The following is a 16,071-nucleotide window of genomic DNA, read 5'->3' on the forward strand; positions in this document are numbered from 1 at the left end:
TTTTTTAATTTTGGAGAAACTTGTCAACTCTTGTATCCTCACTTATTAAATCTTATATAGAATTTCTAGAATTTTAAGTGATAAGTTCTCTTATTCTACTTAATTTGATTTTAGTTAAGTAACACGTTCTTTAATTCATCTTCACCCATCTTTTTTTTCTTTTGCTGTCTTTAAATTCCATTGCATATGCTATAAAATAAAAGTCACGACTTATTGCTTCACGTAAATATGTATATGAAACCCATTTTAAACTATGTTATAATTTCAAGAAAAAAGAAATTTAATTTTATGGCTTCGTACTTATTGAATTTAATTCAATTATTATTATATACATTCAAATTTAATATATTGTATAAAAGGTGGTATTTTATGGAAAATCTCACTTTCATATTTATTGATTTTGTTCGATAATAATAACAATTACAACAAATACCTAACGTATGAGTATAAAATAAGGACTCATTCAACTCAACCTACTAAATTATAAAAAAAATGTTTGTCTAACTCGATTTAAATAAATGAATTGTAATATATTAGATTCAAACTCATTTCATAAACCATTTTGGACCACTTTAATAAAATTAAAAATATATTTTTAAAATCTGAGTCACATATTTAAAAGTAATTTTTATTTTTAGATAAAAAATTATATATAAATTATAGCATATGTTTTAATAAATTAGTATATTTATTTATTGACCCCACTAATTTATAATTTAATTCAACCTATATATATATATATATATATATATATATGTGGTATATTTTTTTATACATTTTTATCTTAATCGATCCAATATTAAAAAAAATGTGATAATCCTAATAATGATAATGAATGTAAAGTTAAAAAAAATTAAAAAGATAATTAGCCTTAAAGAATTAAGAGTTTAATTCAAACATTATGAGTATTTATGAATTTAAATATCACGCATGGAAAGAAATTGAATGATAATGATACTGTTAAATATTCCAAGTTGTATATTTGATTAACTACGAAGGATGCGATCCTTTTCACGAATTTTTTGTGATACATAAAAATTTGTGATTATTAACGTGGTGCACTATTTTCCATTTTTATTTTATTTAATTTTAAATGGCATAAGAAGGTAAGAGGTGCTGGGAATGAGAAGGAAAAGGGATATAGACGAAAATGAATGCGGTGAAGAAGAGTACGAGAGAATTGAGTGAACGAGTGAAAGAGTGGAAAACGAATATGAATGCGAGCACGATCATGAAGTTGACGACGTCGATGAGTGTGTTCAACATCTATGCCTATGGCACTTGGGGCCTCCTTACGTTTGTTGCTCTGCTCCTTGTTATGTTATTTCTTTGGCAGTGTAACAGATTGTTCTTCGCTCCGTCGTCCCCGTCTCTGTCCACGGCTCCGGCCACGGCTCCGGCCACTTCCTCTTTCAACACCGATTCTATCATTTCAAACCCCAGGTCTCTATTCCACCTCCGTCTTTTTTGTTAAATAAATTCACTATTTCAATTCCAACTGTAATTTCCGCTTCTTTATTATTATTCTTGTATGCTTTCCTTGTGTTTTGATCCTTTCATTTTTCACTTTGAATTGTTTGGGATAAGCTCTTCATAGAAAGGAAGGAGCAAAATTAACCTAGGTTACTTGAGTTGAGTCTAGTCATCGACGAAAGGAAGAAACGATCCTGCTAAAAAAAAAAAACTAGGATATCATACATATGTAGCGAGCTTGGTCTGTTATTTAACAGTTTATGGCTTTAATTTATAATTCCTGAGAAGCAGTTTTGATGCATGTGTTGCTTAGAAGGGTGCGAAGAATCATTCGAGGTCAAAAGAAATATTCTAATTGTAAATCAGAAACATTTGATAGTCTAATACTTTATTCTCTTGTAAGCTTTTCGAATCTTAACTGAGGTGCGATTTAAAAACTGAATTTGTATCTGAAAAAATGTTTCAGCACCAAAGATGTCTTGATGATTGATTCTGTAACACTCACCAAGATTATAATTACGTAAAAAAAGTATTCAAAACATTAAGTACATAGAAGTCACTTAGTAAATTCAGCCGTTAATAATGTTTTTGTTGTAATTAAGTGATATTACTTGGTATATATTACATGAAAATATTTCCCTTTAGTTTACATTCAGTTCATCACTTTAAAGCAAGGATTTTCCAAGCATACAACCCAAACACCTAATACTTTGAGTCATATTCATAGTTGTTTTTTGACGTTTTTTACTAGTATTGAGTCAGGTGTATAATAAGATGATTTGACGATGTGGAATATTTTGTTTACTCTTGCAGAACCTCAAATTTTGTGACAGATGCTGATTTGAAATTTTTAATGGAGATTTTGGATGAGAAGCTCAATGAGAATGATAAATTGGAGGATGTCCTGGATAGAAGAAACCATCATTTGTGCTACAGTGTAAAATGCTTCAAGCCTAAGGTTAATGCTCTTATTCATTTTTAACTGGATTGCAGACTTGAATCTATCATGGTATTTTCTGGGAAAGTTAACACGTAACTTCTTTGTTTTAATAATAATAAAATGTTGCTTTCATAATTGTAGGGGACCTTGATGTTTGACGTTTATATAGCTGTAATTGTTATATAGTTAATAAAGCATCTCTGTATTTTTCCCTTTCCTCTTTCACATGATGTGCAGGAATGCCTAGTTACAGACACAAATGCAGAGTCAAACCATTCTCTGGTGCACTTGTTCTCTAATCATCACATTCTTCTATAGATCAGTTGGAACTAATTAAGTCCAAGTAAAGGGAAAAAAGAATTTTAGTTGATAGTTTTTCGTGCCTTGTTCATTTTTCTGTTAAATGATAAATAATAATGTCAGGACATTTTGTCTAGTTCTTGTTCTGTTCTTTCAATGTGTAATCTTAATTTAGTAACTGCCATATGCATATGCAAACAGAATGGTTTTGGAATGATCTATACACTACAAAGTTGTTTCTCCGATGTGTTGCAGAATGGTCCCCTGAGATATTTGAGCAAGACTATCTTCAATGGTATTTCATCTGAGATGCTGAGAAACTTCTACATGGACAATGATTACAGAAAGCAGTGGGATAAAACAGTGGTTGAGCATAATCAACTGCAGGTAGACAAATCTGATGGTACTGAAGTTGGTCATACAATTAAAAAGTTCCCTCTTTTGACGCCTAGAGAATACGTACTAGCTTGGAAGCTGTGGCAGGGGAGTGATAAAACATTTTACTGTTTTATGAAGGTAATGCACCGATTATGGTTTTTAATAAAATTGTAACGTGAATAATTGCTTTTTACTACTGATTAGTGTTAATGAACATTGCATCTGTGAATTGTGATTACTGTTAATGCCCATGTGTTTGTGAACTGTGATTGAGTAATATATGAATGTTGATGCGGCTCCCTTGCTCTCTTTACTCACCTTTTCCCCCTATCATTTAAGAGGAGGTAGCTATGAAGGAATGGGGAAAAAATAATGATCAAGTTCTTAGAAAATATATTGGTCAAGAAATTAGAGATCCAGATTATAACTTCAAAGACACTATTGTTCAAATGTAAAATTATCCACTGGTAATTATGAATATTTTCACTGTTTTTTTCTTCCTTCTGCCAATTTGGAGATTTATTTACTGGGATTCGTGCACTATATACTTGCATATTGCACAATGAAATGTGGTTTCTCGTTATATACAACAAAATAGAAGTTGTTTCCCATTGCAAGTCTAGCATACTTGATTAGGGGGAACTTTCGTATGCCTTGTTGCTATGGGAAGAGGTCAGGATGTGTGATGCATACCTATTCTCCACTCCTTTGACGTATCTGTTCATAATCTTCCTGTTGATATCTTACCGATGGTGTGTATTTAGACACATGCAGGATTCTTTCTCGAATTTATCCATTTTGTTAATGATAGTTCCAAGGGAAATACAGTGATAAACAAATCGTATTGTGAATTGACTGAAAATACAACCTTTGTTTGTGAAAGAATGTATAATTGTGAGATTTCTTGCTAATGTATTTTAGGAGGCATACAAGATTTTATTTTTTTTTAAAAGAAAGCTGTGGTTTTTTCAATGCAATGACTACGTTTTCATTTTTGATCATGAACCATGTTAGGAATGTGAGCATCCCTTGGCACCACGGCAGAGAAAATATGTACGCGTGGAGTTTTTTAGATCTGGCTGGCAAATAAGAGAAGGTAGTGTCTTGACATATTCTAAGTTTTTTCCATCAAACAACAAACTTATTTTTTGGTGGTCTGAAGAGGGGGGTCTACCTGGAAATGGGAACTTTTCCTTTCTTTAAAATTACAGTATATTAAACTCACTCTACTTTCTAGGTTGCCTAGATTCATTGTAACTTGGGAAATAGCATTAGAATTTAATTGCCTAATTTTGTGTATTAATTTTATAATTAAATATTGTCTACATAAATTGTTAAGTTGAGTATTTTTTTCCACTCAAGCAATTTACTCAAATGCCCCAAATTATTTTTGCCTTCGCTAAATTCTGTGGAGTATAATTGTTGTAATTAATAGAATTTAATTTCCATACTTAATCAGCCTACACATATTCACAGGCTCTTGATAACTGAAAAGTTTGTCTTTCAAGGTCGTGAAAGATTTTATATATATATATATATATATATATATATATATATATATATATATTATCTTTTAGTTTACACCTTTCAAATCTTCCTAGTTTTCAAGTTGCTATCAACTCTGCTACCTTTGACATGGACACTAACACTGACAAGTAGAGGTGGAAACAGGCCAAGCTTTGGCTGGCCTTGCTTTAGCGGTCCTGAGCCAACCCAGACTGTCAGAGCTAAGCCGGACTTGTTTACCAATATAAACCCTTCTTTACTTGTTGATTTATACATGGAGTAAAATGAGCCAACACAGATTTTTGTTGATAATCTAACTGCTATTTTCCACTTCAAACCACCATTTTTTTCATTGCAAGACCAAGCATTTTAAGAGCAAGTTGTTTTTCTTTATAAACGTGTGAAGAGAAGGCAAAGTCAAGGTAGTTTATTGTAGAACTGAAGATCAAAGGGCAGATTTTTAACGAAAGCTCTCCTAGAATCCAGATTTGAAGCTGAGAATAAAAATAAGAGTCTACGGCCACTAAAGCAAAGAGATTTGTTGCAAGTGTGGGTTGCCAATACAACTTTAATGTTTGCTTATCTATTTCTTAGAAGTTATTTTTGCTTTTGTTTTTAAGGTTTATTCTAAAATTAAGGGATGTAACAGATGTGCTTTGTGCTCTATATATAAAACTCTCTCGGTAAAATTATGGTTCTGCTCTGATAAAACAGAAACGACGCAGTTGAAATCTTTTTATTTAGTGTGATTTCTTTATAAAATTTGTATTAATTTGAATAATATATCATGAAAACCTATTTCTATATCTGCATATTTATTTGGAATTTGGTCTGTCAGATCTTTCTTTGCATTTACATCCAGTAGGACTCATGTGCTCCATTTATACATATATGTCATTGCCTCAACATTCTAGAAATGAAAGGACTTCTTTTGACTGGAATTTGAATAATTACAGTAGCTGGTAGCAATGCTTGCGAGATCACAATGTTTCATCAAGAAGATGCTGGTTTAAATATGGAGATGGCTAAGCTGGCTTTTCGCAAGGGCATATGGAGCTATGTATGCAAGATGGATGATGCACTTCGAAGATACTCTGTTATAAACTATCATTTATCAAGTTCACTTAACACTTCACTTAATTTAATGCAGAAGGTTAGTGCTGCTAGTCTCACATATAATCATTTAACTTCTTTCGTAGTTGAATTGCTGATGCCTTTTATCATAGTCATCAGAACACTGCTTGAGGCAGATTTGCTTTAGACTTTGAATTTGTTCTTGATGACTATTTATAAGACCGCTATCCTATTAAACAGCTCTTGTGATGTGAAAATTTGCTGATGGTTTAAATTTAGAATCAATTCTAGCCAGGACAATAATGAGAGAATTATTAAATCACGCACTAAATTTTTGGGATGATGAGGAGGTATGTTTCTTCAGGAGTGAAATTAAGTTTTTGGATGATGGCTTTGTTCATATTAGTGGTTTTATTGGCAACTATATAGGGCCTTTTGACTCTTATATGGTTATCCAGTCATTTAAGGTTTATTTGGGTTTGTATTTCCCATCTTTTCTTCCAGTTCTTTGAGCATTTTTATGTCTTTTTCGTATTACAGTTGAAAGTTGTGGTTCCTCTAACTCCCAATAGGATTCTTTCTTGGATAAAACCTACATTTATGATTTGGCTCTTCTGCTGTAACCAGTTTTATCTTTGAACGCAATTAATATCTCAAACCTTAGCAGAAGGTAGGTTAATAGTTCTTGGTGTGATTGCGGGATCCCTCAGCAGTATGAAACTTAATAATCTTCTCTATCACTTGTTATTGATGCATTTTTGTCCCCATTTTTTTAATACAACAGTGACCAGCTAGGAAATTAATTTCTTATTTTTCCACATTAAAAATAAATGTTATCCCTAATAATAAGCGAAGTGATTACTTTCTCTTTCAAAGTAGGCAAATATTGGTGACTAATAGTCCCTTCCTTGTGTGCAGGTACCTACTTGCCTGGACAGTGTTAGGAGTAACATATCTCCAGCACATCCTACCGTCTTCGATGATCAAGTAACTGTTGAATCTCAAAAGCAGGTGATCCAGAGAAGGCCATCTAGAAAGTTTTTAGCCAATAGTTTGCTGCTTCTAGGGGGTGCTACTGCTATATGTCTTTCTCGTGGCCACTCTAGCCTAGGTGCTAAAGTTGCCATAGCATACGTTTTAACAAAACTTAGCAAGCGTGGTGCTAGATCAAACCAAAGCAAACACAGTTGAATGTCAGATTTTATTTATTTTTTTATTTTAATCTAAGATTAGTCTCCTTGTAATACTGAATAATCAACCTTGATAATGCAAATAATCCTTATGTTGTATATGATTTAGGCATTCATACTTGTATAATCTATTGCGATATATTTACTTGTTTATTAATAACATGTTGGGGTTTTCGTTCAAATAAAACCATAATTAGTTTAGTCGAAAGCTCGGAACTGACTGTTGAAGATAAGCTACTTTATTAAATTAAAAATGTTTAGTAAATTGGCATATGTAAAATTATACAAAAGGATATATATATATATATATATATATATATATATATATATATATATATATATGCATATCATTGTCAATGTCTTATTTAGTTTAACGTTAAAAAATGCGAAAATTGTACTTTGTGTAAAAGATGAAAATCGGTAGAATCACTAGGTTCTACACTACTTCGAGATCATCAATATGGGATTACGACTCCTTCTTCTGGGCTCCTCGGTCACGGTCTTGAGTTTCTCGATCTTGATCTTTTGCTGAAGAACCTGAGATTGGTGGGCCTCATAGATATATGGACTATTTGGGAAGGTACAATCATCTTCTAACCTTGTTTTGAGGTCTTTCTTCCTGCACCTCCCTTTTTTTCTTTCGGCATCTTCAAAAACTAGACCAAATTCTCATTTTATCCCCATTCTCCTCCATATTCCATCTTATTCCTCCAATTTTCTTACACAAAATACTCCGCATTGTTATCTCCCTTCAAATTTGAGTCTATTACAACTCAATCTGAAATATAAAGTTTGTATTCTGAATTTTGAAATTTATTTTTTGTTTTACATTTTGGATTTTACAATTTGAGATACAACATTTACATCAAGCAACATTTGTGGACTGTGTATTTTGGAATTGAAAATGAAAAAGAGAATAAAATTGGAATTTTAAAATATGCGAAATGTAATATTAATTAGGGTTTTGATTGATCTGTCAGGATGAGCTTGTTCCAGAGTTGTCGTGCCAAGATAGTATCAGTCGATATAACGATGGTATGGTCCGGTGTTCAGGACATCTTAGTACTATATACTATAAAATCAATTAGATGAATTTTAAGAAAATGTAATAAGTTACTAAAATATTTTGTTTTATAAATACTGTGAATAAGATTCTACATGTTTTACAACTATTAAAAAAAAGAAGTTAAAATGATGTGTCAAATTTTATCTTGATGTCATGGTTTTCATAATTCATGGTGAATAATTTATAACCTCTTCTGGTTAAAACTTTTGTTATTAGTTGTTATATATTTTGTATTTATGTAATTCATTATAAACAATATTTTCAAAGTGGTAAACTAAACAATCATATAAAATAAACAAATATTTTTCAAACTAAAATGTCCATACATTGCACATTTCGCGGGGTAGTAAGTTTATATTTTCAAAGTTTTAATTATATTTAGAGATTTAAATTTATCATTATTAAAATATCCTTTAGTAAAAAAAAATGGTGCAATTAGAAAAATTGCATATCAATATTTTTAAAGTTAATATCCCACAATACTATGTTGTTAATATTTTGTAATTATTCCTATTAAACAAATACAATGAAACAGGAAAATTGTAATTATGTTTTTTTGTATTAGTTTCTTGCAGTTTTGATTTTGGTCGTACGATAAGGCTGGGTTACCAAAAAAATGAAGATGAAACAAACAGAATAAAAATGATTAGTTATAGTCAGCAAAAAGAGTGCGCTACCAGGCATTTTTAGGCGTGCAATTCACACCCATTTCCTTCTCCCTTCTAAATTGAGACATTGGAAGAAACGGACATTGAAATCCTGTTGTGTTGGTATGCAAAGAATGCTACTTTTTCTTTCCTGTCGGATCAAGAACAAAAGATAAACGCCACCTTGCTTGTTTTCCTGTGTTCTGCATTCCATTGTGGTAGAAAATGCACCACAACCTTAACCTTGCAAGGTTGTGGCTTGCTTTGCTTGCGGTCTCAACCACCTCAGTTCATTGCAAAACCTCCTCCCAAGATGGTATTGTCTTCATATTCATTCATTGATTCTTCTCCTTTACAATTCAAATTCTTATGCCTGATAATGATGAAACAACTTTTGCAGTCTCAGCCCTTAATGTGATGTATTCCAGCTTAAATTCCCCTTCAAAGCTGAGTGGCTGGAAATCAAGTGGAGGTGATCCTTGTGGTGACTCCTGGGAAGGAATAAAATGTTCAGGCTCTTCTGTCACAGAAATGTAATATAGACTATGTTTCTTTTCATGTATTCATCTATGCACGTGCATGTGTGTGCTTGTATGCACGCAAATTCACCAAATACTTGTTGGATTCCACAGAAATTTGTCAGACATGGGACTTACTGGATCAATGGGCTACCAGTTGGCCAGCTTATCATCAGTAACCTACTTGTGAGGCCCTAATCTTCAAATCACTTTCTTTCTTTTTATTAATTAGAGAACATTACTTAAATGACATTCATTAATTTTTCATAGTACAGTGATTTGAGCAGCAACAACCTCAAGGGTGATATACCGTATCAACTTCCTCCAAAAGCTCGCCATATGTAAGTCAGCTCAAAAACAATTCATATCATTACCACCTCATTACTCCAAAAATATAACCCTTCTGGATGCATTTGGTTGTTATTGTTTAAGCTTTATTAGCATTCTTCACCTTTACAAAAATTGGTAGATTTGGGATTTCTTCTTCTGGGCAACCTGCATCTTTTCGGCATCATATTTTTGTCAACAATAATTCTGTTATGTGGTCATGCAGAGATCTTTCAAACAATGGTTTCGGGGGAAGTATACCTTATTCATTTTCTCAGATGAATGACCTCACAAACCTGTAAGCAAAGGGCCTTTCTGTTTTTATTCAAAATTTTTCTTGGAACTGGTGTTTGGTTCTCAACATGTTATACATGCAGAAATCTTGCACATAATAAGCTCCAAAACCAGCTGGGAGATATATTTGAAAAGCTCGGTAAACTCAAACAACTGTAAGTGAGAACGTTCAGCAAGGTTTTTAGTGTCAAGATCTGTACTTTAATGCTATTGCTGATTTTGAAATTTAACTGGCTTAAGGTAGAAAGTATTATTAAGAACTCAATTCTAGCTATATATAAAATAATTTTGCATTATGTATGATTAAGAATGCGTTGATGCTTGCGAGAGTTAATTTTTACGTTGAGATTTCTGTTATAGAAATCCTCGCTTTTCTTAAATTTTGTGTTCAATCCACGGTTATGATGAGCTTCTGACGAATTATTTCCTCGTGCTGATGCAATGACTCACTTCCAGAAAAGCTTCTATGCCCCTTATGCAATGCATGCTTTATTTCATATATAACTGCTTGCACTATATTTTATATTTAAAGAAAGTGTGCCTTTTCGTTTGCATTTGAAACTCGATCACTAAAACTTCCCCCTTCTTATTTGGCTTTTTAGTATATGATTCTCAGGTTTTCTTAAAACATGAAAATTCTATTAAAAGAATATCATCGAATAACATGTAGGGATGTATCATTCAATTCTCTATCAGGAGACCTGCCGCAGAGTCTCAAATCGCTCAAAAGCCTCAAGAAGTTGTAAGAATGCCCTCACTATCACTGTCAAGGAACAATACACACATATTCACTGCTAACATCTTTTTGTCCTTATACAGGCACCTTCAAAACAACAAATTCACTGGTTCAGTAAATGTTCTTGCCAAACTTCCACTTGATGATTTGTAAGTTCTTGTTTCCCAAATAATTTCCGATCCCCCTTAATAAAATGTTCAAGTATCTTCCTATTGCTCTTGGGAGAGAAACGTTGAATAATGATAAATTAACTTTGCTGTTTTTAATTTGAACAGGAATATCGAAAACAACAAATTTACTGGTTGGGTTCCTGACGAGTTGAAGAATATAAATAAATTGCAGTAAGTATTTTTCGACACTGTCTTATTGAAGGATGCAACTGAGGTTGTTTCTCTAACTATGAGTTGTTAATTCCAAAGAACTGGAGGAAACTCATGGTCAAAGGGACAAGCACCTCCTCCTCCTCCTGGTACTCCCCCCATCAACCAATCCAAGAAAAAGAAAGATAAATCCGTTATTAGTGGAGTAGCTATAGCAGGCATAGTTTTTGGCATACTGGCAGTAATTATAATTGTTATTGCTCTTTCTAAAAGAAAGTCATCGAAACCTTCTTCACACTTTAGCGATGAAGAGAGGAGTAGCCACCGTACACCCTTTGCATCTCGGGATTTATCAAAAGATTCGGGTGCTAACCTCAGCAAAGGATCCAAAGGTAAAAGAAAAGAGGAAATTGTGTAATTTGTAAGTCAGTTGGGAACACTGACAACACCAACATGGAGTTGACACATCCATTGAACTGATTTCATTTGTGACATTGGTGACAGGATTTAACTCGTTGGATTCTACTTCCATTGACGTAAAGACTTTGCAAAAATCTCCGTCAATTGTCAGGTCGTCTGTCTCCGATTGTGTGCAATCCTTTAATGACAATGAGTTTGCAAATCGTCTAAATGCTAGAAGAAGTACATCAATCCGTGTTACTACTTTTTCACTGGCAGAGTTGTACTCGGCTACTGCTAATTTCGCTTCAGCTCGACTTCTTGGTGAAGGATCCATAGGATGTGTTTATCGGGCTAAATATTCTGATGGAAAGGTACTTCCTGTTTCATTAATCTACACCCACTTGTGAGCTTTGCATAAATATAAATATATGTTTTCTGTCAGGTATTGGCTGTAAAAAAAATCAACCCTTCGCTTCTCTCTGGTCACTCCGAGGAATTCTCGCAGATTGTTTTAAGACTCAGCAAACTTCACCACCCAAATATTGTTGATCTTGTTGGTTATTGTTCGGAAAAGGAGCATATGCTAATATATGATTATTTTAGAAACGGCTCTCTCCATGGCTATTTACACTTAGCAGACGACTTCAGCAATCCACTCACTTGGAACACAAGAATCAGAATTGCATTGGGAACAGCTCGGGCTATTGAGTTAGTCTATATCTCTCATATATGTATACTGAAATATCTTGTTTTCGCGATATGAACAGCATATTCCTGCATATAAATATACATCTATACTGCAATTTGTGAGCCAGAAAAGTGGTTCACTTTTTGGTGACATTTTCCATTAAAATCCAGATTATACGTCAATTTGGTTATTAGTATATCAAAGCTGGTGTTTATTTTCTGAATATGCGTTTGCCCCTTTTCAGGTACCTGCATGATATTTGTTCTCCTCCTTTATTGCACAAGAATATTAAGACCTCGAATATTTTGCTTGACAATGATCTGAATCCTCGTCTCTCAGACCATGGTTTGGCATCCTTTCACCAGGTTTGTTTAGTCCTTAACTACATTCTATGTGTGTGTGCATGATTATATATTGAAAAGTTACAGAATTTCGTCGTTATAAGATGGTTGGATTGACCCATTGAAAACACTAGCTTAGTATGTGTCTTATTTGTTGCTAGCGTACTAGCCAAAATCTTGGGACGGGATATAATGCACCGGAATGCACAAAGCCTTCAGCTTTTACACAGAAGAGTGATGTATACAGTTTTGGGGTAGTGATGCTGGAACTTCTGACAGGTCGAATGGCTTTCGACAGGTGGGTACTTGCTACTTAGTTACATACATAACTTGTGTTTGTCTGTCACTGTGTCTAAGAAGTGATGAATGCAATTAATGTTGTGTTTGTGTGGTGTTCCTTGTGCTCAGTTCAAGGCCAAAGGCAGAACAATGTCTGGTTCGTTGGGCAACTCCACTTCTTCACGACATTGACGCGGTGGAGAAAATGGTGGACCCTGCCTTGCGGGGGCTATACCCTCCTAAGTCACTCTTCCGATTTGCAGATATCATTGCTCTCTCTGTTCAGGTTATTCATACTCTACAATATATGCATCACCTCTCTTCATGAGAAATGATTATGATATTCTGCTTCGTTTCTTTGTTTCAGTCTGAGCCTGAATTTCGGCCACCTGTGTCAGAGTTAGTTCAGGCTTTAATGCGATTGGTTCAAAGTTCAAGTCTGACAATGAGGGAGGATTTTGAGTGAAGCCGCCACTTGTCAACTCTTCCGGTGGTAACCATCCATAGATAGATTTACTTTAATTTTGGTAGAAATTATATGTCACTCCAGTGTTGGACAAGAAAAGTAGTTGTAGCTTCCACAAGAAAACCTTGGGTTGTGCCTTATTTATCTAAAGTTTCAGTTTAGTAGTCTTCTCTTTTTCTTTCTCTTTTTCTTTTCTGCTTAATTTCATTTTCCATCTTCCTTTTATGGTATTGTACTGCACCAAGTGCCGATAGCCAAAATAAAAATATAACCAAACTGGAACTTTAATTTTCTTTATTATGTTGGAAGGTAAAGCACAAAGTCATAGGTATGCACTCAAACTATTTGATAAATTGCTTATTATTGCATCATGTATTACAGAAACCGAAACTCTATTATAGAGTTAAACAAGGATTAAAAACTGTATACAACACAAACTAACAGAAATAACAGTTTGAATTAACTATAACATTAGAGACAGTTATATGTAGCTTATATTTGCTAATTAATTTTTTTTTATAATTTTTAATATTAATTTATTTAAATAAAATAAATTTCAGTAAGGCAAAGTTCATTGGTTAACCAGATTGATTCGTACTTAATATAATATTGTATGTATAGCTAATTTACATTTTAAAAGGATATAATCTAAGTCAAGATATATATTAAATATTACTCAATATAAAATTATGTATTAAATTAATTTAAGCTTAAGAAATTTATTAGCACGTCTACTAGTAAATTTGATATGTATTTCCTGAGAACTTTCAGTTTTACATTTGTTTAATGTATAACAAAACTTATTAAAAACTTATATAATAATATGAGAATGAAATAAAGGTGAAGAAATTGAATTGGTTTCGGATGTAAGGTGAAGGGTATTCTTTCAAACCTTTTTTTAAAATCTTCTTAAGTTGTCTTAGATATTTGTAGTTAATTTTTTTTTTAGTTATTAATGTTTGAGTTTTAAACCATGCAAATGAATATATATTAAAGACACTTTACACTTAAATAAGTATTTTAGTCAATCAATTAGCATAATAATATTTTAAATTTATAATAATTGTAATTATCTATTTCTTATCTCAAACTTTTATAAGTTTTGATATAGACTTATATTGAATAGAACTATAATCATAATCTAATATCTGATAAATATGCTTTAACTTGTAAATTTGAGGCGTACTAATTCATCTACCCCTTTCATTGGAGGATCATGTCTCCACCTTTCGTTCGCACAGTGTGTGGGCATATCATATGGTACATAATCCCTTTTAGAATTTACAAAGGATAAATAATAATTATGAAGTCATTTTAGAAAGAGTGGTGAACCTTTGGCAGCTCCTTACATGTACTTTGTCCCAACAAGAAAGAGCATGGAGAATAATTTGTACACCATGTGCTTGACTAATTGTAGAGCAATCCTAGGATATTTTTTTCTTTAAGAACATGTTGATATTGGGCCTCATTTAGAAATCATGCTACAAGGAGGGTCATTACTTCCTATATCCCTATTTTTTTCCTGCATCCCATAGGTCAACAAAAAGACATTTTTAACCTTATTTTCTTCCTCGTTCGTAAAGACAATACTTAGTAAAGTAACAGGAAAGTACATTGAAAAACTTGCAGCCTATTAAAGAAAAATGACCAAGAGTTAACTATATTATTTATGGATACTCGGTGTACAATAAATCAGATAATTCATCCAATAAACAAGAATTTACCTTCAACCAAATGTTTCTATTATTATGAAGATAATTATTATATATATGTTAGAAATTATATTAAATGCATGAAAATTTATTTTTCATTATTGTAATGCACGAAGGGTTAAAAGGACATGAAATATTCACTCTTACAATCACTTTTAGAAAACCAACATGGATATATTAAAAAAAACAACTAGATTTGAAAGAGGTGCATCAGACCATTTCCGTTGAAATAAAATAACATAGGATACTAGCTTATTTGTAAGACACTTCACTACAAAAATAATATAATATAGGAGATTCTTTTTACAGTTTTGAAAACTTTATAATTCTTTATGATTTTAATTGAAAATCGTAGTAATGATTTATTTTTACATTAGAAAATTCGGCTTTTAAGAATCTCATCAATCGTGACAATTACACAAAATTGTCAGAAATTATTTGCGAAGATATTTTTCTCAATGAATTTTTTAATTGCGAAAATTTATTTATAAAGAATTGAAACCGTGGGTAATAGAAAAAGGAACCCTGACGGTAGTGAACTCACTCATTGTTGGTATGCAGAACTGAACTTTTAATTATTTCTTTCTACTAGTAGAAAAGTTTATTTAACTTTAGTAGTATAAAACCGACAATTTTCTCTAATTTGTAAAGTTTCTTTTAACTTTATATTAATTAACATTCAGAAACATGATGTGTATTTAAAAAAGTATATGGTGATTTATTTTATTTAAATCCATTGAAAATAGAATGCACAATATGAAAAGAAATAAAATAATTGAAAATGTAAAAATATAACTAAAATAGTTTATTTATAAATAAAAATATAAGTTTAAAATTAGTTAAATTATTGCTCTCACCCCTGCTACTTCCCTCGCTCTTCCACACTATAGTATGCGTTCTCCCACAGCTCTAAGTGTATATATATTGACATATTCAAGATATTTATATTTATATTTTACAAAAAACAAATATTTTGAAAAACATAAATTCTTTACATTTATTTGATAATATTTTATAAAATATAAAAAATTACTCCTTTATGAATTTTTTGTCTTTATAATGTCATATGCATATAATATAAACGTGTGTCATATAATTTTTTTAAAAAAAGACAGTGAGAGTGAAACTTTGAGTGTATTTGAAAATCGTCTTCCCTGCATTGACCACGCCACCCTCGTGTTCCATTTTTTTTTTCCTCAAAATAAAAACTCCTCCCACCTTTCCACGCTATCCTCGCTGCTAATATAATAATCAAATTACATCCCTGCATTTTAATTATTTCCAATGTCCAGTTTTAATATTCTTAATTAAATTCAAATCCTCTTACGTCACTGTGACAATCTACGGATCTGTGTTTGTTTCAACTATGCATGCACCAAAACTCTACCACTCACCACACTGTTGGTGTATGGGG

General features: G+C 32.3%; 2 protein-coding genes across 3 annotated transcripts; both read left to right on the plus strand.

Annotated features, from left to right (window-relative positions):
* Positions 1-1,097: 1,097 nt before the first annotated feature.
* On the plus strand, positions 1,098-6,965 carry LOC106779095. Its single transcript, XM_014667136.2, has 6 exons — positions 1,098-1,443; positions 2,287-2,431; positions 2,969-3,229; positions 4,106-4,187; positions 5,554-5,750; positions 6,590-6,965. Exons 1-6 carry the CDS (start codon positions 1,151-1,153, stop codon positions 6,860-6,862), a joined length of 1,251 nt encoding a protein of 416 aa, XP_014522622.1. The 5' UTR covers positions 1,098-1,150; the 3' UTR covers positions 6,863-6,965.
* Positions 6,966-8,630: 1,665 nt separating this feature from the next.
* Positions 8,631-13,155, plus strand: LOC106779098 (protein STRUBBELIG-RECEPTOR FAMILY 5). Of its 2 annotated transcripts, XM_014667143.2 has the most exons (16): positions 8,631-8,890; positions 8,975-9,107; positions 9,207-9,278; positions 9,368-9,433; positions 9,646-9,717; positions 9,797-9,868; positions 10,384-10,455; positions 10,533-10,598; positions 10,725-10,790; positions 10,869-11,161; positions 11,274-11,542; positions 11,614-11,879; positions 12,104-12,224; positions 12,362-12,498; positions 12,609-12,765; positions 12,847-13,155. In XM_014667143.2, the coding sequence occupies exons 1-16, from the start codon at positions 8,800-8,802 to the stop codon at positions 12,943-12,945; spliced, it is 2,052 nt and encodes a 683-aa protein (XP_014522629.2). In that variant the 5' UTR covers positions 8,631-8,799; the 3' UTR covers positions 12,946-13,155. The 2 variants fall into 2 exon arrangements, with proteins under 2 accessions (XP_014522629.2, XP_022632152.1); XM_022776431.1 differs by lacking the exon at positions 8,631-8,890 and having other exon boundaries at positions 9,031-9,107; positions 9,363-9,433.
* Positions 13,156-16,071: the final 2,916 nt, after the last annotated feature.

The sequence above is a fragment of the Vigna radiata genome, unplaced genomic scaffold, assembly GCF_000741045.1.
Source record: "Vigna radiata var. radiata cultivar VC1973A unplaced genomic scaffold, Vradiata_ver6 scaffold_421, whole genome shotgun sequence".
Classification (NCBI taxonomy): domain Eukaryota; kingdom Viridiplantae; phylum Streptophyta; class Magnoliopsida; order Fabales; family Fabaceae; genus Vigna; species Vigna radiata.